Source organism: Pseudochaenichthys georgianus, chromosome 18 (genome assembly GCF_902827115.2).
Source record: "Pseudochaenichthys georgianus chromosome 18, fPseGeo1.2, whole genome shotgun sequence".
Classification (NCBI taxonomy): Eukaryota; Metazoa; Chordata; class Actinopteri; order Perciformes; family Channichthyidae; genus Pseudochaenichthys; species Pseudochaenichthys georgianus.
Genome location: NC_047520.1, coordinates 19,371,935 through 19,396,377, shown reverse-complemented (window position 1 = coordinate 19,396,377; position 24,443 = coordinate 19,371,935). Strand labels below are relative to the sequence as shown.

At 43.9% G+C, this 24,443-nt stretch overlaps 1 protein-coding gene across 1 annotated transcript in view; it reads left to right on the top strand.

Annotated features, from left to right (window-relative positions):
* The window catches only part of LOC117463819 (glucosidase 2 subunit beta-like), a 66,754-nt gene that overhangs the window by 16,867 nt on the left and 25,444 nt on the right, over positions 1-24,443 (top strand). The window contains exons 9-10 of the mRNA XM_034106287.1: positions 9,164-9,250; positions 15,487-15,538. Coding sequence (XP_033962178.1) covers positions 9,164-9,250; positions 15,487-15,538 — 139 coding nt within the window. The remainder of the gene's footprint in view (positions 1-9,163; positions 9,251-15,486; positions 15,539-24,443) is intronic.

The window sequence follows — 24,443 nt, the reverse complement described above, 5'->3', positions numbered from 1 at the left end:
TTTAGGTTCCTGTTCAGGAGCATCACACTGAGTAAACATGACTCCAGGGGTTTGTTTCTGTCATGATTTTAGGTTTGTGTTTAGTTTCCTGTTTTATTTTGAAATGTGTTTTCCCATTGTGTCTCGTCTTGTTTTACTTCCTGTGTTTTCCCTCCGTTGCCTGAACTGTGTTCACCTGCTGCCCCTGTGTCCTGCCCCCCCCCATTGTGTCTTGTCTTTTGATTACCCTTGTGTGTGTTTAGGCCCCGTCCACACGATATCAGTTGTATCCGCTAACGTTCTCTATCGTATAGACCAGGCATGGGCAAACTAAGGCCCGCGGGCCATATACGGCCCGTTGGGCTTTTAATCCGGCCCGCCGAATATTGGTACAAAATTGTCCAAATTATAGTAAAGACCGCATTCATTTTGCCTTTTTCCTGCAATACCCGGCATTTCAGTTGATCCCACTAGATGGCGCACTCGAGACACAATTCACCTTTGCTGGAGTCTGGTCTCTCAGCTGGCCCCACTCGGCCAAGATCTAAGAACCAAATACGTCACGCTTACTTTGGAGGGGGTCGAGATTAACATGAGCAATAACAGTTCATGGCGAGTACAGCGAATACAAGTTGTAACAAGCAGTAGCGCTGAGCAAAGTGACTAGAACGCGACCACACACTGATTCTGTTTATTTTACCTTACTTTAATGAGCACCCGCTCACTGTTATTGACCATTGTGAAGAGGCAGACGTTTTCCTGTTGTTTTGTATTATTGCAGCTATCGGATGGAATCAATACGTGTGGCCATCACAACGAAAAATCATAACGTAAAATATGCATGTAAAACGGCTTGCCTTATGCCACAATATGATAGCAAGGCTCCGAAACGGAGCCGCGGATACAGAGCCCGAATCCAATACACTTTGATAACGGTGTACCAAAGCGGGTAGGTCTGGGGACGAAACGCTTGCGGCTCCGTGTGTACGCCCTGTACGATCATTTCCTGAAAACGATGACGCCATAGCCCCGCCTCTCCTCACCCCTGCGTCATTGCTGATGCGTTTCACCAACCCCAGACGCTACTGACCATGATACAGATTTTAGTGAAAGATTAACTCCTCTACCACAACCATCAGCAACTACGGAGCCCTGCAGGGTTCATTGAGAGAAAAATAAATAAAACGTGGCCACGCTTTAGTAACTCGTTCGCACGAGTTAATAAAGCGTGCGCACGAGTTAATAAAGTGTGCGCACGAGTTAATAAAGTGTGCGCACGAGTTAATAAAGCATGGCCTCGTTTTATTTAAATTGAGGGATTCCTGTCCGTGACTCACAGAATCTGCTGCTGCCCACAGCTGTTTTATAGAAGGAAAACCTCCGTCACTTTATGAAATCTCTGTGGCACCAGTGGCCTGTACTACGAAGCAGGATTTGCTATTTACACTATTCATTCATGAAGTATGACGCTGCGCTGTCAGCACGCGTCTCCATGTTTGTGATTGGTCAAATGTTGGTAACCCCGTCCCTTTCACGTGAACGCACTCTCAACCGGAGTGCACCGGAACGAACGATACTATCATAAACAAATGCCCACACACACACACACACACACACACACACACACACACACACACACACACACACACACACACACACACACACACACACACACACACACACACACACACACACACAAACGAGGCCACGCTTAAACTCGTGCGCACGCTTAGTAACTCGTGCGCACGCTTTAGTAACTCGTGCGCACGCTTTAGTAACTCGTGCGCACGAGTTACTAAAGCGTGCGCACGAGTTACTAAAGCGTGGCCACGTTTTATTTATTTTCTCTCAATGAACCCTCCAGGGCTCCGTAAGCAACAATAATAATATAATATAATAATAATCGTCATCGGTCTTATTCGCTGCTTTTGGTGTATTTTGTGGCGTAAGTACAGCGCCACTTACAGGCCCAGAATATGTACTACAGCGTCTCCAGTGTTTTCGAGCGTGGACGGACACGTTTCTTGAGCCGATTTTGTGTGGACGGAAGACTTATTTGAAAACGACTTCGGTTCATTTTCGTCTCCGTTTCGTCTCCGTGTGACCCTTGTGTTCCATGTTTGTTCCTGGCTGCTTTCCCTGTGATCCATCCTCTTGTCTCCCGGTTTGTGGATGTTTAGTTTTTCTTTGTTGTCAGATTCTTTTTATTAAAGCTCGCTTTTTGTTGAGACTGCTTGATTTTTTATTTTTTACTGCTCTTGGGTCCTGCTGAGGTTTCCCTCATGTGATAAGATAATATTTTCCCATATCTCTCCCACTGAGAAATCATTCTTTATATGAATGTACCTTTATGGTGTTGTCTATAATTAGCTGCCCTGAAGGAGGTTTTATGGAATTACCTGCTGCTTATTCAATTAAATCTGCATATTTGCCATTAAAACAACTCAAATAACTACATTAACTATCTGGTGGAAATACTGTCTTTTTAACTTAATTGGACATTATGTTCAGGTTCATTTGTATTTTGTATAAAGGTCTTTATTTTTCTCTGCCCTCCGTCTGAAACCAGAGCCCAGTCTGCTCTGATTTGTTAGCTGGCCGGCTCTGTTGTGATTGGTCAACCGCTTAGAGATGTCCCGCCCTTAAACATATAAGGTGTTATAATGTTTTACAGACCATTTACATGCACAAAAACAGTAAAGGTAAAACCCCAACAAGTTTAAAAAAAAAGGTTTTCCTTTCATTCACACAGTTGCTAATATGCTATCAACATCTTATTCAGCTCATATGTTTTCACATGCTTTAATTAGCATGAGCTAACTGTGCTGTTGTGTGTCAGTCTGTCAGTGGAGGAGCTGCAGGAGAAGCTGGTCCTGGTGCAGGAAGAGGAGCTGCGCCTCTCTGAGGAAGAGGCTGTGGTGAGTCTTTCAATTTACACTGCTCTTCTGGGCATTAGTGAAGGTCCTGTCTGACCTCCTGAGCAAGGTTTTTATCCAATGAAGTAAATCGAATAAACCTTTATTCTGTTTGCTGGGGTCATTATGAGAGGCTGAGTTTCTCTGTTGACCGTGTGGTCCTGCTTTGGTTTCTTTTGTTGATTGAACATCGGTAAACTCAAACATTAGTACGGATGTTTATTAAGGAACGAATCACAGCGATGACCAAAATACTCCTGTTGCAACACATACAAATATAAAATCTGACCTTCAAATGGAGAACAACCAAAAAAAGATAGATTATGAAATAATAATTTAATGATGTACTGTATCACACATTCCCCATTGTCTTATTGGATTCTTCAATACCATTGGTAGTTTCTAAAAAATCACATACATAAGTTACATTTTGCAAGATAAAAAAAAAAAAAAAAAAAAATGTACGAATATAAAAAGGTGGGGTAGGTAATTTTGGAGAAACCAGCTCGAGTGCGCTAGAATTGGAAAAAATCTGCCACTTCCTCACAGAGCCCCTCCTCCAACACATACGAACGCGCACATGACCAATGAGGGCACGAGATAAGTCTGTGCACAGATGGAAGGCTGACAGGCAGGTAGGCCATCCAGTTACTTTAGCCGGCTCAGATGATTGGTCGTGCTTTTTACAGCACCACGGCTTCCACAGATTACATTTATGGATTTTTTGTCAAAGCACTTAAGATATTCATTGCTATCGGGATGTTAAGAGCATTCCATGGAATATAACAAAAAGTGTATCTCGAGCCGGTTTCTGAAACTTACCTACCCCACCTTTAATTCTTTTTTTAAAATTATATTATTATTACTTTTTTTTGTCTTTATAATGCCCTTACATTTCGCAATTTCAATATATGAACATGGATTGGATGTGGCTCTTTCTCATGTCCTGTTATCATGGATTTTTGTGTGTGTGTTTTTATTTAAAATGAGTTAAGGAAAGATGAATCGAAATCACTTATTATTGTCATACTGATATTCTGTACAAACTGTGAAGTCCACTGAGACATAACATTTGTGATATTGGGCTATATAAATAAACATTGATTGATTGACTTCTATTTAGTCAAACCAGAGATAACATTATTTTAATCCCAGAAACTGCCCTTAATTACTTTGACATCATGGGAAGTAGCTGCATTTTTTTGAACATGCGAAGAACAAGGCGGGTTTCTGGTACGGATTGGGCGGTGACCATATTTGCCATGAAGCGGGGAAATTAGACAGGAAGTTCCAGGAAGAAGGAACAGGGAGTTCCATCATCAGGACGGAGGGCCTTTTGTGCACACAGGAAGGAACACAGAGTTATTTCCTCATCAGTTTCTAATGTCTGCAGACTCTGATTACACACTCAGGGATGTCGTTTGGCATGCATCTTCCCTTTGTGTCATTTTCACACCTTTTTATTAGTCCCCCCTTTCTGTTTCCGTCCTCTTCAGAAGCTTCTGCCTCCGCACTGAAGGTGGTTTCCTCTTCAGCGGTGCAGATAATTCAGGAACAGAGAGGATTTGATGATGAAAGCAGGAAGTGCTCTTTCAGGGTTATCGTGTGTTCAGTCATTATGGAATACTCCTGCAGGAAGCACATCATCATCATCATCATCACTCACACTAAATCTGCAGAGATCCTTCCTCTCTTAGCATCTCTGGTGTGAGACCCAGTGGGCTGTGGCTATGTGCTGGAGGTTCCCTGATCTCACTGAGTATGGAAGATGTTTTTATTGCAGGATAAATAAAACCTGTGATAAGAAGAGAGCACAGTTGGAGAAATGTCACTACTTTTTAATTTAAAAGTATGGATACAAAAAACAACAGTTGCATAAAGAAATATTGCAGTGATATACTATTGTGTATTCCACGTAGCTTCAGAAGAGAAGCCATTCGTTGGAAACAGGAAATGGAGACAATATGTTAGAGGACCACAGCTCTTAAGGATATAACAGACTCTTAATCTTTCCTATCGTGGATGTTTCTGCTTTTATTCAGACTGCAGTTGTGTTCCCTGCTGTGTGTGTGGTGTGCAACACAATCTAGTTAGTTATAGTTATATTGAATCAGTGTGCATGCTTTAAATGCTTATCCTGCAACACTGCACACAAGCATACCCCTGAGATTTCACCTGCAACTATAAAGAAATAAAGGGAACATGATGGTGGAGTGTGCAGCCTCCAGCAGGGGGCAGCAGGCCTCCAACAGAGCTGATGGGAAACACAAAGTCACATTCACAGGTCATTACTCTCTGTTTCCCAACAGATCCCTCCTGCGGGAGTGGATACTTCTCCGCTCCCTGTCTTGCAGTGCTTCTCGAACACTGTGTGTTCTAAGCAGAGTTTAGGGTCCTCTGTGAATATTTGGAGCAGTGCATGCTCTGACGTCACTGAGAGTAACCCAGGAGTTTGCTATGTGCGGAGCTCAGCTGATTCTCAGTGAAGCTAAGACTGTGGATGTAGGCCATCGTGTTGCATGCTCAGTGCACACTGTAACATCTCGTTAAGATGGAACAATATCTCTTCTGTATTCCAACAACATCATCAGTGGCTGCACCTCTCTCCAATAGCATGCATCCCCTTCCTCTCAAAAGCGTATTTGAGAGGAAGTCTCCACCTCCTGCTGGCGGCAGGAGGTGGAGGTGGAGACTCTTATGAGATGTCATGGTTCTTTGATAGGAGAGGCACAACCAATGATTTGAGAGACTTCATTTATTTTAGGCTGCACACCTGACCCTCCTCCTCTCCTCTCCTCTCCTCTCCTCTCCTCTCCTCTCCTCTCCTCTCCTCTCCTCTCCTCTCCTCTCCTCTCCTCTCCTCTCCTCTCCTCCCTGTAGCTGTGATTGGATGAGCTGTAATGGAGGCAGTGGGAGGTCAGAGGAGGAGACGTGAAGAGGCTTCATCTGATCAGCTGCATCCACAGCTGACAGAGGTCTGATCTGAAGAGCAGTCTGTAGTATAAAATAGAGATGTGTGTAAACAGACTGTTTGTAGCTCTGACTGCAGCGCTGCTGCTCGACAAGCTGCTCTGACAATCGGCCTTAAAGCAGCTCCAGGCTGTGTGTGTGTTCTTATCAGCTGTAACCACTGCACAAATACTGTTGATGTTCTGAAGCAGCTTTAACAACAGGAACACTGTGCAGAGAGAGTAACCTCCTCTGAGAACGATGATAGATCTGCCTCTACACACACCCGGGTGTTTCTGGACCATTTTAAGGGATTATTATTTCGACAAAGTGAAGTGAAGTGGCTTATTTCATGAACATGTGTTTCTTGAGTTGGTGCTAGTTAAAGTTAAAGTTCGGTATTAAAGTTGTAATCCTGCTTCATTTGGAGACATTGGAGGCACTGGACCAAAGATTGAGTTACTTAAATCAAGATGCAAGTTTTTTTAATTTTACATTTCACATTATATGATTATAATGTGATGATTAACTTGTCTCTCTGAAGCATCACATGCTGCACGGCCTTTGTCTTTAGATGCATGTCAGAGTTCAGGTGTATTTCAGCTACAGTGCTCTCCTCTGACCCGACATGTTGTGCAGAACCCTGTGTCCTCTGCTGCCACGCTATGTGTTTCCATGGTGATGGTGGCGTGCAATATTAAAGCTCTCAGAGGCCTGAAACCCACCCCCCCATCATCATAATAATCTCGGCCACCGATCGGTCTGCGAGCAGAGGGAGGAAACAGAAAGCACCTCCTGTCCGTCATCTCATCTTTATCCCACCGACATTCGCTGGCTCAGACTCATCCTGAGAGAGGAGGAGAGGATGAGACTCACAGATGGCTTCCTGCTTCCTGTCTAGCACCAGATTCAGAGGGGAGAGACGGTTTCCAAATCTGACTCTGAAATATCAGTGCCTCTGTGGAAGACTGACAATCCCTGGATGTTTCCTTGCTATCAATCTGTGTAATGACCTGTGGGCGATGAAAGCTTGTGATTGGCAGGTTACTACAGCAGATATTTAAAAAAAAAGCAGGAAAGCCTGGTGCCATTTCCAAACTTTGCAAAGCTTAGTGTCCCCAGAAGCACACCTTCTATAGTCTCCTCATAAGGACTGTGCGACTGACTGTTGAGCGGCCCGACCAACCAAGCAAGGAGGCAGAGAGTTCACATATATCCCGGTGTGGGCATTTATTTAATCATAGACAAATGACACAGCCTCAATCTGACTGTCCATGTGAATCACCACATCACAAGGATCTCACACACACTACCAGCTACCGAACAGACAGGGAAACAGAGCCTACATACACACACACTAATCAGCAATTAGACACAGGTGGGGGGGGAGGAGACAACACAGGGCACCAGGTGCACACAATCAACAGCAACAGACATGGGGGAAGGGGGACACTTTTCAACATGAAACCAGCAAACCGAGACAAACTAAAACACAGACACACTGCATACACTTCGCCACCAACGAAGCTACACACTTCGTAACGGAGGCTGAGATCTATGGGCCCAGAGATCACCTCCGCGACAAGGACCCTCCCTACTGCACTCCTCCTGCAGTGAGGAGTGCACATGGAGTAACATAACAATTAGCCATGCATATTAACAGCGTTTGTTAGATATAATTATATATATAGTTATTATTTTGTCCTGGATAACATCTCTCTGCTAGTGCAGTAGTATCGGTGTTGTTGTCGTCCTCTGGGCTCTGCAGAGTGACATTTATTAATGTGCATGTGTTGTGCTGCAGGATGTGCTCCCCTCACTATCTATAGACGCTCATAATTACATTGACATTTAGCTGCGTGATAAGCCCCCCCCCCCCCCCGGTGGCCTTTCTGAGGAGAATATAGACTGACGCAGCCGCTGAATATCGATCTGTCTCTGATTTATCTTAAATAAGAACCGTGGGGACGGGGTATCACAGGTTGGATGTATATACACTGGAGATCTGAAGGGTTGTTGTCCGTTGTTTCTGATGTCTCATACTGTTGTCTCAAGAAACAGACTGGAGATGCGAGCGTACGACTTCAAGTGAAATCACCAATACAATCTCTTTATTTAGTCGCAGTAATTACACTACATCATCCCCCCTTTTCACTCTATCTGTTGGACCGCTGGGGGCCACCATGACTTTTAGTTCTTAGAAATCTATCAGTGGTTCCAAAGTACACAAACAGCACTCAGGGTAAATGAAGTGACTCTACTCTGTTTCTGTTTTGTTAGGTCTGAATTCGTCGTTCAGTGAGGAACATGTATTCGTCTTATAATCAGTCTTCAGGGTCTGTGGTCAGCATCAGTTGCTACTAGGTTGTTAATGTTACTAACTGTACAGGAACTATGTTGCCGGTATTGGTTATTGTGTGTGTGAGGCTGCTGGGAAAATGTAATTAGATAACACAGAATGTAGATGTGTTATTTCATATTTACTCTCTCTGCACTCTGAGAGGAATGACTCTTTCCTCCAGAATAACTGCTGCTCTGAAGTGATGGATGCTATATTTACCTACAAGGCGACATTTATATACAGTTTGTTAAAGTTGTTAAAGTACCAGTAATAAAAGAGCAAGTCTGAGTGTTGTGTCTTGTGGCAGTGAAATGCTGGGTCAGCTCCGAGGATCTGATTCTCCGCCTGCAGTGTCTGTTGGCTTAGCAGCGTGTGTCTGTTAGCTTAGCTTCATTGTGCATAGAGTTAAAGGTCAGCCTGCTGAGATACAGCGCCCACTAAACGGCTTCCAGCGGACTCCGTTTCACATGAATACACACCGAGCTGCACCCTCGGGAGGAGACTGGCGCCTCCACCCGCTACACTTCTACCCCTCACACCTGGCACGTTCCCTCCTCTTTCTGCAGGAGTTTTTAAGATGAACTTATTATCAGTTGTGTATGGCAGCATGTGAAGATTAGTGTGTGTGTCAGGCTGAGAAGAAACACACACTTCATGCACATTACAGAAAACATATATACATATTTTCTGTATTCAGATGACGTTGAAATGAAACTTACATTTAAAAAAAACAACAACATACATTTAATGGAGCTTTCCAGTTTTTAAAACAAGATGAGAGCAGTGGTGTCGTCAGGCCTGAGGCTACAGCTCCGGATGTTTTATGAAAATATAAGAGACTCCTCGACACTCAAATGTGTAACCAATATCTAACATTCCGTTTTATGTGCATTATATTTGGAATATTGTTAAGTACTTCTTCTGTGGTGTATCTTGTTGGTTTATCATATATTCATTAAACCTCCTCCTCTTCCCCCAGGCTCTGATGGGAGGGGGCCGTCAGATGGACCTGCCCATGTTCCAGCACTCTCTGTGGGACGTCCTAAATACAGAGAACAGGGTGAAGGTGAGCTCCATTCCCTTTTTGTTCCAACACACACCCGTTGAGGGAATCCCATTTGTAGTGGACTGCAGGGTTGCAGAGAGTCTTTCCAGGTTTGAATGATCTGTTAAAAGGTTGGTTTGTTAGTTGGATGGTTCTTTGTTGGTTCCTTCCCTCTCATGTGTTGGTGCAGGATCATGGATCATACGTTCCCTCAGTGCAGCAGCATCTCTATAGATGTGGTTCCGTTTTCAGGACAGCTCTCGGTTGGTGTTGCCCAAAGTTTCCTACGTTAGTGATGATTGCAGCTCTTCTGTTCATTGACCTAAAAGCTTTTTGATATGTCCGATTAAAGGTCACCTATTATGCGAAATCTTCTTTTCTACATCAACATGTGTCCCCTCTGTGTAAAGAGATTCTGCAAGTTTCAGGAAAAAAGATTCTCTCTCTTTTTGTCCTGATCCATTTCTATAAAAACCTGATCAGATTTTGACCACTTGTCTTTTGGCTTGTGTAACCAGTAGCCAGTAACACCTTTAAGTGAATCTCCTCCATTGTGTTATTCTTAACCAAATGTCTCTCAGAGGGGCGTGGGGAGGGGCTCCTTATTTTCATCTAAAGGAACAGACAGAGAATCAGCGCTTTGGAAACGGGGCTGAAACAGAGGGGATTATGGGTAATGCTGCCATGATCTGTTTGGTGTTTCAGCCAATCAGAGACAGGCTCTGCATATATCTGAGACCTATAATATATTGATGAAAAAGCGTATAATAGGGGACCTTTAATCCTTACTTTATTACCTGCAGTACATTGACACCTTCCCTCTCATTTAGTTTCAAACGCCTCCGATGTTTCATCGCTGTGTGCAGGAACAATGTAAGACGAGAGAAATCCTTTTTGATGAATAGGGAAGAAAAGAACTGAGATGTACTGCAGTCGCTGGTCCTCGATGCTCCCTGTGATCAGATGTATTCTGACACACAGGTCAGCCTCGAACACCTCTCTCTAAAGGGTTTTAATTCAGAGACAGATACAAATATTCCTGAGGTTCATAAAGCTCCTGTTTTCATCTGAAGCCTGGAGAAAATGTCCGTCTGCTTAGCCGAGGCGAGCGGCGGCAGATAGCATCCTCTCATTTCCTCCCTCCAGATAAAGAGGAAGAGGAGCAGAGTTATGGAGTTCCTTCATCAGCTCATATAAACCGCTGTGAGATAACATTCGCATAGACAGACACCGATTAGATTTCACCGTCCCGCTTATCTTACTGCTGCTGCATCCCTGAAATATAAAGCAAGGATGCAAAACAAACACTTGGGGTCTCCGCATTTGTCCCCCCATCATTCCGAAGACCCATTTCTTCCTTCTCCAGGTATGTCCAAAGCGTCCACACAAAAAAAATCATAAAATCATCTTAGTTAAAAACAAAATGCACACACATTACATCATGTTTCAAAATGCCATACTTGTTTATTAGGTGCATTGTATAACATAATTCAAGGATAATTATACAAGCCCAGTCTATAACTGAAAGAGATACTGGACTACAGGACGCAGCCTCCATTTCAAGCCAGACAGGCGGAGAGTGCAGTGAGTCAGACTGCAGCCAGGACTGTATTATTCTCAGGTTTGTAGCCCAATAAGAGAACCTCAAATTCGGCAGAGCAAGTCCACCCCGCGCCTTTGGTCTCTGTAAAAGTTGCTTGCGTATCCTTGGGGTTTTCATGTTCCAAATAAAGTTAGAAATAATAGTGTCAGTTTTACGAAAAAAAAGTTTGAGGGAGGAAAATGGGCACACATTGAAATAAATATAGAAATTTGGGGAGTATATTCATCTTTATAGAATTAATTTGGGCAACCAGAGACAGATTTAACATAAAGTCGAAGTCTTCCTGTACGCGGGACCAAAGGGGGACAAAATGAGCTTTATAAAGATCTTTAAATGTATCGGTCACCTGGATCCCGAGGTAAGTGAAGCTGTGTAGTGCAGTTTGAAATGGTAGACTATGTGGAGGGAACTCACGCGCCGCTCTATTTAAAGGGAACAATTCACTTTTACTTCAATTGAGTTTATAACCGGATACAGCACCAAATGAGCTAAGCTGCAGGGACAGACACAGATAAGTTAGAGACATAAAGAAGAAGGCCATCCGTAAAGAGAAGCTCTCTGTTCTACCCCATTTCTGAAAATACCTCTAATGCGGGGGTCACAACGAAGAGCGATGGAGAGGGGCTCAATAGCTAAGGCAAATAGGAGAGGGCTCAAGGGACAGCCCTGCCTGGTGGAGCGGCGGAGAGGGAAATATTCAGAGTGCGTGTTATTCGTCCTCACTGAAGTTGGGGGAGAGGAGTACAATAACTTCACTCGTGAGGTAAAGTTCTTTCCAAAGCCACATTTCTCCAAGGTGTGAAAAAGATACCTCCACTCCACACGATGCCTTTTCTGCATCTAAAGATATCACAGCTCCAGGTACAGAATTTGCGGAAGGCTGGTAGCTTAAAAAGTCGTCTTAAGTTAAAAAATGAATGCCTATTTTCGATGAAGCCGGTTTGATCGGGAGAGATAATGGTTGGTAACACGTAAAGCGAGCATTTGTATTATACAGTAATTTAAAATCCACACTTGGATTTGGGTAGATAGCCTCCATTGTTCTGTGACCTGTCAATCATCAAACCGGGGGTCATATCAATCAATCAATCAATGTTTATTTATATAGCCCAATATCACAAATGTTACATTTGTCTCAATGGTCTTCACAGTGTGTACAGAATATCAGTATGACAATACGACACCCTCTGTCCTTAGACCCTCACATCGTACAAGGAAACACTTCCGAAGAAAACCCAGTTTAAAGGGAACATGGGAGAAACCTCAGGGAGAGCAACAGAGGAGGGATCCCTCTCCCAGGACGGACAGACGTGCAATAGATGCCGTGTGTAAATTGAAAAGATAATACATTTGCAACATAGGTAGTCCAGATGTTTGGAAATGCATGTATGTATAATAGGAAGATGAATCCACGAGGATATCCATCCAGGACCGATGATCCAGGACCACAGCCACGACTCAAGATCCAGGGGTCGCGATCCAGGACACAGGACCGCAGGATCATCCATGACTCCGGATCCCGGCGTATATAGACACCAAAAAGAAAGACATGTGGGGAAGCAAAAAATGAAATATCATTTCATTATGCATTCATTTGTATCTGAAGTTGTACCCATGGATGTATAAAGAGTAGTTCTACCGCAGAGTTATTCTCCGTGGGGACTTCCGGCAACAATCTTGATTCTGATTGGCCAGAAGACTCGAAAAACCATCAGCAAATATGTTTTATTGAGAAGATGATCACTACGTGACAGAAGTTTGCTAAACCGCTTATGGTCTCCGGTACTTCCTGTCCAACACCTACTGCGTTAGAAAATCAGGCCTTCAACATTTTATTTTTAATTTTTTTTTCTTCACTCTCACATCTGCGACCCACTCGAAATGGGTCCCACCAGTTGAGAACCACTGATTTAAACAACATATTTGATTAGAACAACAAGTAAAGGCCAACAGCATAAGAGTGAAATGACATTTAAGTAAAATCAGAATTAGTTTCAAAAGTGTCATCAAGCCCTATATAATGACATTTCACAGGCTTTTCTCTATGCATTTAAATTAATTAAAGCAGTCATGAAAACAGTAATGTCCAGCTATGTCACTTCCTGTTCCTGGATGTTATTTCACATCAGGACGCAGATAAAGTGCATGATGTTTGAAAAGAACACAACAAGCTATATTAGGCTCTACATATCCGTCTGATAAGATGATCAGTTTGAGCTGAGCTAGCGTCACTGAAACTCTCTCACACTATATATCTACAGTTAATCGTCTCTGTGAGAGAGGAGGAATGTGGAGACACACGCACACGCACACGCACACACACTGATCATGTGAAGATGTGACACATTAAATATTAAGAATAAATAAGATGTGCTGCAGAGGGAGGGAGCATCATGAATATAGGTCTGTAAGTGTTACATAAGTTCAGCTCCTGTGATGTGATGTGCAGAGCGTCATTTATTCTGATTAGTGCTGCGTTTAAAGACCCATCTCTGCAGAGAGGGGGCTGCTGCAGAATGCAGTCTGTTTGATGATTAAACTCAGAAATATCTGCTTGTCAATTAATTAGACGCTTCCTGGGCTCTCGGTGGACAAATACCCATGATGCACATGTGTGGAAGTAATCAGAGTACAGCTCCTTCAAAGAGAGCCGCTGTTTCCTGTGCTGCTTTCTAAACTGCCGCTGGAGGCTTTCCTTCTCAGGAACATCACAGGGAGTAATGCCTCCGTTACTCCTGCCGCTCTCAGTCCGTCAGTACAGAGGAGGCACTTCCTGTTCACTTCCTGTGGCCTGTTGTTGGGATGCTGAGGGTTTCTTCTTCTTCAAGAAAAATCCGACATATCGGCACAACTTCCTCAGCTTTCCATTGATCTGCAGATCAGATGGTTGGTCTGTGATGGGGAACAAATACGGTACAGCGTAGCTACTTGCTGATGGTTAGCTAGCCCTGCTGCTTTTTTCTCATTCCAGCAGCGTTCCCTCATCACCTTCATGAAAACCTCATTTGAATTGAATTTTTCTTATTTCTCTGGGTTTTGTGCTGAATCCTCTCGCTGTGTCCCTTTCTGTAGTACCACTCTAATTCAAGATTATAAGGCTTTACAGTCGTTTTCACAGTAGCTACAGTGCATCTTATCGTACCGTATTAAACCGCGTCATCTCCTGTTGTATCAAATCAAATCTTGTTGTATCAGGTCGTGACGTACCGTATTATACCCATCGTATTGTATAGCTTACTGTATTGTATCGTACTGTCTGTATATCGTATCTAGTCTTATCATATCGCATCGTATCGCCTTGTCTCGACCATTTCCTATCGATCATGTCTGATCTAATATTGTAATGAACAATGTTGTGTCATGTAAAACTGTTACTGTTCGACCAAAGACTACATCCTGGAAGTCCCGAGAGTAAAGCACACTTGCATCAGTCAAGGGGTTGGGGGATGGATAATTTTCTTAAGGTTTATTTTCTTTGAAGTGTTTTCACTTTCGGTAACACCGCTCACTTCCTGTGATGAAAAAATGTTTGAATCCTTGCTTCATGAACCCTCTTGGGAACATTTTTCTCATTTTACATTTTCTAACAGAAAATGCCCACAAGCGTCAACAACAGAACAAAGCACACTCAGCTGCAGATACATGTCAATATTTAGATATCCAGTAAGTCAGTATTGTACCAAAATACTAGAATTTAACTTAAAAAATGATGAATACAAGTAAAATGAATATTTTATGGAAAGTGCATTATGGAATGGGGCATAGGTTATTGTTTTATTAGATTAATATTACTTCCTGGAGTCGTGCGTTGTATGGGACACAGGCAATTATCTTAAAACTTAGGTTGTTAAAATAGATTAATACATTCCTAATGGTGACAAACATGGTTAATTCCAATTGTCAAATATACACACTGCGGGATTTGATCACCCTGACAGGGCCCTCCTGGGGTGAGAGTGTCTTGTGATAATGGCCGAAACACTCGATGAGCCCGAGGTCCACAACTGATGTGTCAAAAAAATGAATCAATAATTTATGAATTTAAAAATATTAAAATAAAAAATTCAATAATTTAATAATTTGAATTTAAAAAATATAATCAAGTAAATGAAAAATCAAGATTAGGATTAAAATTAGATTAAAATAAATAAATTCTTTAAATGTGGTGCCTGCTGACCGCTGTTCTTTGTAATCTAATAAAACAATAACCTATGCCCCATTCCATAATGCACTTTCCATAAAATATTCATTTTACAATTTACTGCCGAAGGTGTGTGTACTGCCTGTTTCCCCCCCGTGACTGAAGCTGAAGCATGTATTCTTCATCAGTCTTCATCATTAAACGTGTGTAAAGCTCCTGAGAGCCTCACAGTCACTGAGGAGCTCCTGATCCAAGATCAAGAGAGTCTGCTCGGAGCTGCTTACTATCGCTCTGTCTCTCTCACACACACACACACACACACACACACACACACACACACACACACACACACACACACACACACACACACACACACACACACACACACACACACACACACACACACACACACACACACACACACACACACACACACACACACACACACACACACACACACACACAGAGTACCCCTTCAGGTGATCAGTGTGTATGTGTTTCCTCTCTCTGCAGATCAGAGGCATTGTGGATGCTGAGGATACTCACCTGAAGGCTGCAGACACAGGTCAGTTACGCATGCACGCACGCATACACATACACACACCATAAAGCAAGTGATGCATAAGCTGCTTCATGTCATGAGGCAGGTGCTCCACAGTGCCGATGTAAACTTCTCTGCTTGAAATGCACATGTAGTAGTTTCTATAAAATATATATATATACAGTGGGGCAAAAAGTATTTAGTCAACCACCAATTGTGCAAGTTCTCCCACTTAAAAAGATGAGGCCTGTAATTTTCATCCTAGGTATACCTCAACTACGAGAGACAGAATAAGAAAAGAAATCCAGAAAATCACATTGTCTGATTTTTAAAGAATTTATTTGCAAATTATGGTGGAAAATAAGTATTTGGTCAATAACAAAAGTTCATCTCAATACTTTGTTATATACCCTTTGTTGGCAATGACAGAGGTCAAACGTTTTGTGCAAGTCTTCACAAGGTTTTCACACACTGTTGCTGGTATTTTGGCCCATTCCTCCAAGCAGATCTCCTCTAGAGCAGTGATGTTTTGGGGCTGTCACTAGGCAACACAGACTTTCAACTCCCTCCAAAGATTTTCTATGGGGTTGAGATCTGGAGACTGGCTAGGCCACTCCAGGACCTTGAAATGCTTCTTACGAAGCCACTCCTTCGTTGCCCGGGCGGTGTGTTTGGGATCATTGTCATGCTGAAAGACCCAGCCACGTTTCATCTTCAATGCCCTTGCTGATGGAAGGAGGTTGTCACTCAAAATCTCACGATACATGGCCCCATTCATTCTTTCCTTTACACGGATCAGTCGTCCTGGTCCCTTTGCAGAAAAACAGCCCCAAAGCATGATGTTTCCACGCCCATGTTTCACAGTAGGTATGGTGTTCTTTGGATGCAACTCAGCATTCTTTCTCCTCCAAACACGTCTAGTTGAGTTTTTACCCAAAAGTTCTATTTTGGTTTCATCTGACCATATGACATTCTCCCAATCCTCTTCTGGATCATCTAAATCAGGGATGGGCAAATAGCGGCCCGCGGGCCGCATGCGGCCCCCACCTACTCTTTTTGCGGCCCTCAGATTAATTTATAAACAACGTAATTAATTAAAAATTAATTAATTAATTAATTATTTTTATTTATTTTACATGTAGTACTGATACAACACATGGAATTTTTGTGTGTGTGTGTTCCAAGTGAAGCTGCGGCCCCCTGGTGGCCAGTACATCAATGATGTGGCCCCCACCACCATCAAAGTTGCCCATCCCTGATCTAAATGCTCTCTAGCAAACTGCAGACGGGCCTGGACATGTACTGGCTTAAGCAGGGGGACACGTCTGGCACTGCAGGATTTGAGTCCCTGGCGGCGTAGTGTGTTACTGATGGTAGCCTTTGTTACTTTGGTCCCAGCTCTCTGCAGGTCATTGACTTGGTCCCCCCGTGTGGTTCTGGGATCTTTGCTCACCGTTCTTGTGATCATTTTGACCCCACGGGGTGAGATCTTGCGTGGAGCCCCAGATCGAGGGAGATTATCAGTGGTCTTGTATGTCTTCCATTTTCTAATAATTGCTCCCATGGTTGATTTCTTCACACCAAGCTGCTTACCTATTGCAGATTCAGTCTTCCCAGCCTGGTGCAGGTCTACAATTTTGTTTCTGGTGTCCTTTGACAGCTCTTTGGTCTTGGCCATAGTGGAGTTTGGAGTGTGACTGTTTGAGGTTGTGGACAGGTGTGTTTTATACTGACAACGAGTTCAAACAGGTGCCATTAATACAGTTAACGAGTGGAGGACAGAGGAGGCTCTTAAAGAAGAAGTCACAGGTCTGTGAGAGCCAGACATCTTGTTTGTTTGTAGGTGACCAAATACTTATTTTACCGAGGAATTTACCAATTCATTCATTAAAAATCCTACGCTGTGATTTCCTGGATTCTTTCCCCCCATTCTGTCTCTCATAGTTGAAGTGTACCTAGGATGAACATTACAGGCCTCTCATCTTTTTAAGTGGGAGAACTTGCACAATTGGTGGCTGACTAAATACTTTTTTGCCCCACTGTATAGTGTGAATACCTACAGTAGAAGCTGTGTGTGAATATCAAAACAGATTGTCCGTGCATGAGAGTGTGTGTTTTCCTGTGGCTATGGTTCTCTTTGAGTGTAGACGTGTGTGTGTGTGTGTGTGTGTGTGTGTGTGTGTGTGTTTGTGTGTGTGTGTGTGTGTGTGTGTGTTTGTTTTGAAGGTGATGCAGCTAGTTTATTCCCCTTCACACACAGCGAGCACATTATCCAGCTGCTACAGGAGACAGGCTTTATGGCCACGTAAAGTGTGTGTCTTTGTGTGTTCCCCGTCACCCTGCAGCTCCACATCTACATCTACCACACACACTGAATTAAGAAGAGTGTGTTGAATTTGTATAGAAGTTTAGAGCCTGTATGTTAGCACGCTCCCAACAGGGGGGGGGGGGGGGGGGGGTGTGTGTGTGTGTGTGTGTTAACAGATGGTCCCCTGCATCAGAAGTGTTTTATTTCCCAGTGGAAGCAGATATGTCAGAAATAAGTGTGCAGCATTAGTCATTTGGAATATTCATGCCCCCCCCGACCAGCGCTTCCTCTGCAGCCAAAACACACCAGCCCTGCTCTCTCGGGTGGGAACTCTCTGAGGGTGGGGGTGGTGAGGCCTACATGCAGCGTTAATGGAGGCATCTTCTTTAGCGCCAGGATGTAATTAAAGAGTGGTCTACTTAAACCTTGGCTACCTGTCTAACAAGCTAGCAAATGTTAGCTATCTAGCGAGCTGTTGCCAAATTGGTGGCTCTCTTATTTAAACATATTTAATATTTAACCCCTAAAATATTTTGTATTTGCAGTGTCTACTATTCAGGCAGTGAGTCATTATGAAATCACTGTTGACGTGTTTTTGTAAGCAGACTGGACACTGAAATGTACACTTTTGGTTAAAGTAAGCACATATTAATCAAGATTGTTATTTTATTGCCTGAAAAACTGTTCTTTTGGCAAGTGCAGATTAATAAAGCTGGAGGCGCTATGCTAATTAATAGCAATCACACTTTAACCAGAAGTACCAACACATAATATGGCAATGTGCAAGTGCCGTAGGGATAGGGAGATGCTGCCTTCAGGGTCCAACAAAGAAGTAACACATTCGGCAGCTCTGTATTTGGCCTCCTCTTGCTGAAACTTGAATTGTGAGCAGCCGTTTCTCCTCTCTTTGGCATGAGGGATCATGATCGGGGTTAATTCATGGAAGCATGCGTGAATGCGGTGAAGAAGGGAGGAGGAAGACGACAAGCGAACAGCAGAGCGCTGCTTATCGCACAAATGCAAAAATGATTTATTCAGAAATATGTAAATCCAACAATCACTGTGGCTTGTTTACTGAGGGGAGCTGCTGATTCGGAGTCTGAGAGAGAATCCATCCTCAGACAGCAGCAGATATAAGCTGCAGGAATAGAAGAAGACTTATAGTTTCATTACATATTCTGAGGAGTCTGATGTGGAGAGTGTACAGACCAAAATATTGAAGTCTCAAAAACAGACTTGTAATATTGTTAAGGAAAGTCCTTCTGCTTGTGTTGGACAGATTTGATCTTTAGTTGGAAACAGGATTTTGACAGTGTGCATTATTATCATTTCAACTGAGTTACAGCCGCAAAGTAAAAGGCAAAAGTGTTTATTTATCAACTTACTCAGAAATACTGTCTCTGGTCATATAAAGCAGCTCTTTGAATATGAACCTGTACTGATTTCTTCTGTTCGACATTTGTTTGCAACAATGTGTCCTATGTAAATAACCCAAGCTCCTCTCCCTGTGTGTGTGATGTTAATCTGCAGCAGTTGTATGCCATGCGGGTGGTCAGCAGCATCAGGCTGTGAGAGGGGGCTCTGCTGCAGCGGGAGATCACATCCTGCCCCAACAGATAAATGACTTTACTCCGACCTCGCTGCTCGCTGGCACAACAAACAACTCTGCAGGAGGCAGGAGCTGCAAATATCTCATATATAAACGCTGCCGTCTGCTGCTGGATATTTCAAATGTTTGGTGAGCGAAAGCAGCGGGAAGGAGTGTGTTGATGGAGCAGGTCTGCGAGGTAGTCGGGGGGCCGGGTGATGGAGGGCTTTGTAAGTGAGGAGGAGGAGGATTTTGAAATGGATGTGTTGGGCAATGGGGAGCCAGTGCAGGTTCTGCAGCACAGGGGTGACGAAGTCCCGAGAGCGGGTGAGGAGAAGGCGGCAGAGTTTTGAATATACTTGAATTTATTGGAGAGTTTGGATAGTGTATCAAATCAAATCACATTTTATTTCTATCGCACATTTAAAAACGATTTTCGGTCGAGCCAAAGTGCTGTACATGCAGATAATAAATAACCCATTACTACCGATGTAAACAGAAGACAATAAATTACAACAACAAATATAAAAATCAAACGCAGGGAAGTGTCATGAGTCGTGCTCTGCTATGATTAGAAGGCCAGGGTGAAGAAGTGAGTTTTTAGTTTTGATTTAAAAGCCCCTAGGGTCTGGGCCGACCTCACATGGAGGGGCAGAGTGTTCCAGAGCCTGGGGCCAGCCGCCGCGAAGGCTCTGGCCCTCTGGTTTTTAGTCTGGTTTTAGGCACTACCAGCAGCAGCTGGTCAGCAGACCTTAACGCTCTGGCTGTACCAGACAGGAAGCTGCTGCAGTTTGTCCAGTCTGCATGAGGGCCTTAAACAAGGCCTAGGGGCACACCTGACCCCCGATTTATCCCAATGTTTTGACGTTGAACATTTTTCTTTGCAAACTTATATGACGGTCATGCAGCTTGAGATAATGCAGACATTTGTAGCGCCGATATATCCAATGCTAAAACTACCCACACTCATAGCACTGCAGAGAAGAGAGGTTTGATTTGAGGTAGATTAAGTTCTGAGAATGAGATGAGCACACATTTAGAAAGTGTTGTTCATTTAGGATGTACATTAAGCTCTACATGTAAACAGTATTTAGTGATGATCTGCTGAGTGTGTATCTGCAGTACAGTGACATTTACAGAGCGATTTCCTCTCCGCCGTGCATCAGTGTACCGTGCAGCCATGACACTGTAATCCCGTTTTAATTAGAGCGACGCGGCCGGCTTCCCGCGGCGACGCCACTCTGGCAACGAATAAATCACCAAGGCAGCGGTTACCGCGGCAACCAGGCGACCGACCGTCTGAGCGTTGAGTGATTGCCGGTGTGTGTCTGTGTGTGGAGTTTTTATCTCCCCTCACACATATCCACAGAGTTAATTAAAAGACATGAAATAAATCTGAATGTGAGCAGAAATGAAACATGCAGGACAAATTGAATCACACGTTATCTAGTGATGGATGTGTGAGGGCTGTGATTTGAAGACAAACACACACAAGCTCCTGTCTCTAGCTCTAGAAGGCCGGATATTTAAAGATCCTCTCCTGTTATAGTCTGAATCTCAAACAATTCCCCTATGTTTATCAAAATAACACATTTACAATAAATCCCATCATTCCTCAGGTGCATCATTCAGGGTGCGTGTCATTATGAATTTGCAAATGTAAATAATCTAAGGAAGATGTCGGATATTGCTGTGTCCCAGGATTATTACCGTAGCAGTGTCAGGCTTCAAGTTTTTGGGAATAATATGAAAACAATTATCTGGAAAATATCTAATGCAAATCAGATTTTTCCGCGGTCCACATTAGCATCAGGGTTGCACTCAAAGGGCCGGTTGTAACTTTTAAGACTATATAAAAAAATACATATATAAATATGTCTTATAATATTGTATTATATGACATTATTGCCTCTGAATTGGATTATTATCGGATAGGTAATAACTAACTACGTCTGAAAGCAGAAGTCCAGGGCAAATAATTGCAAGTCTCTTCAGTGCGCATGTCACAAAACGAGATGCATTGTGGCACATGTAGTTTATGGGCAACGTGCTTCTGTAAATCGATATGTAACCGTATAATAAACGTATTGTATTCTTTGCAAGCTCTTGCCGGCCACATAAAATGAAGTCCCGGGCCGGATTTGGCCCCCGGGCCTTGAGTTTGACACCCCTGTTTGTTTTTTTCATGACCGGCTCTGTTGTCTGCCTTTGCAGACCATTAACATGCACACACACCTATAGAACACACTACAGGCAAGGGGAAACCACAACAAGTTTAATCTGTTCCCTTGGAAATATGTTGTGAGCCTGAGAGAAACTCCCTCTGGAGGAAACTTTTGTTTTTTTTAGCCAGAAACTTTCAGCAGCTTTTACTTTTCTAACGGTTTCCTTGAAAGCAAGTTCCAGCCGCTCGGCCAGGATAAGCCTTCCCCCTGTATCCCTGTTCTGGCCTGAGATGGGGCTCAGGTTGTCCGTCTGGCAGCAGCTCTGTGAGGATCCACTGCTTCCTCCTCTGCTGCCTTCACTGTCTCTCCAATTAAAAGTTACACAGAGGAACAGATGGAGGCAGCTTTTTCTTCCGCTGTCAGCGCAGACACCAGTGTGTGTGTGTGTGTGTGTGTGCGTGTGTGTGTGTGTGTGTGTGTGTGTGTGTGTGTGTGTGTGTGTGTGTGTGTGTGTGTGTGTGTGTGTGTGTGTGTGTGTGTGTGTGTGTGTGTGTGTGTGTGTGTGTGTGTGTGTGTGTGTGTGTGTGTGTGTGTGTGTGTGTGTGTGTGTGTGTGTGTGTGTGTGTGTGTGTGTGTGTGTGTGTGTGTGTGTTCTGAAGTGCTTTTCAGTTGGTGATACAGAGCTTTTAGACAAATCCCCAAACTCTGCTCCGCACTTGTCTGCACGTTTCTAATGTTAACATGAACGCAGCGACACCGTGCTTCCTGTTTCACTGCAGGAAAGCTGTGATGCTGTCCATATTTAAGAGAACCTTGCAAACTGAAATATTATTGCGCTCCTTCGGTCCTTCGGCTGCCTTCCTACGGTTATGGTATTAAAATATGAAGCACGTCTGCAACACTGTCTTACATATGAAGTATTTGTGATAAGTCGACATGAGAAATGATTGTGCAGACCCCCCCGAACATGTAGTTTATTTTCAGAGCGGCTGACACAGTGAGGGGGATCAGAGGAACGGCATGTCAGCTTTACTCCTTGCCGAAGCATGTTAGCCCGCATGGAAGTGCAGCTGACAGGTGAATCCCAGCGCGGAGTTTCTGCTGCTCTCATGCCTCCTGCTGAAAGTGTTCCTTTCTGTGTACGTACAGCCGTCACATCTCCCAAGACCACCAGACTGCAGCTCAGGCAATATATAGAAAGCAACTTAAAGCACGCTAAGAGCTAATCTTAGCAAACAGACGAAGAAGAGGAGAGGAGGAAGAGAGCATTGTGTTACTGCAGAATCACAGCCTGCAGAGAAACACCAGCAGACTTTATTCCTCTGCTTTAGCCGAAACGATGTCAGGGTTCAGTTTGCAATACTCCTAAAGACTGACCATCACTCAATCATTTCCAGAAGAGAAACGAGGCGGCAGAGATCAGGTGTGTGTGTGTGTGTGTGTGTGTGTCTGACATGGGCCTGACATGGGCCTGTTGGGCAGAACCTACACTACATCTTTAACAATTTGATCTAAAAAAAGAATAGTTGTTATTAACGGAAGAGCTTGCACATAAGCAGTTGGACAGGAAGTGGGAAAAGGGGCGGGCTACATAAGGAGAATAACTGTCAGTCAGTCCACCACTACAGCATGAGTTTATTATCATTATGCGGTTTGTCTGTTTTCACGACTCTTCTCAGGAATATCAGTGATTTCTCCTCTTGTCTCCTTTGAAGGGAAATGACAGAGCTCTGTGTCTTTGCTCTTTCCTTTTGGGGTGTGTGTTATAAATCACACATGCGTGTGTGTGACTGTGGAGAAAGAAACCATCTGGGATTGTGTTTGTGTTGAGCAAAGTGCCACGGCTCCTCTCACAGCTCCTCCTGGCATCCTGTGGACTAATGCAGAGCTACATGTGGAGCTGAGGAGAGGGAATGGCATGTGACGCTCACAGAGCAGCTCACGGTGCTAATAGATAACCCCCCCCCACCCCCCCCCCCCCCACACACACACACACACGCACACGCACACACACGCACACGCTCAGATTGTTAGGGCACCTGTCAGCCTCTGTTATAATTACCCAGTGGACATCTGAATAATCAGGCGCAGGGCTGTAGCTCCAGCTTTATATACAGTATTATTTAGAGCACAAAGCACTGCACTTAACACACACACACACACACACACACACACACACACACACACACACACACACACACACACACACACACACACACACACACACACACACACACACACACACACACACTCTCCTTTAGGGATCGAGGTGGTTGCAAAGATTGTGTGTGTGTGTGTCCTGCAGTAGTGTCACAACTTGTCTCTCATTCTTGGTTCTCTTCTCCTTCTTTCATCCCGATTACACCGATGCACTGCCGAGATCTAGGCCCACACACACACACACACACACACACACACACACACACACACACACACACGGTCAGCAGGCTCACTACCAGCCCCCCCCCCCCCCCTTCGGTAGCTGGTGGAGGTCACAGCTGATCACCCCCCCCCCCCCCTCACTGAGCTGACATCAGACAGTCAATGACGATCAGTTTAGCTGACACTCACACACACACACACACACACACACACACACACACACACACACACACACACACACACACACACACACACACACACACACACACACACACACACACACACCCCTCTTTACTTTATGTGTCTCAGCATGTTACTCTGTGTGTGTGTGTGTGTGTGTGTGTGTGTGTGTGTGTGTGTGTGTGTCTCTCCAGTGTTTTCTTATGGGAGGCCGTCTAGCTCACAACTCATACTTGGTCTTACAAACAATATCAGAATCTCACACACACACCATTAAACTCTTTTATACATATTGCTACTGTAAAC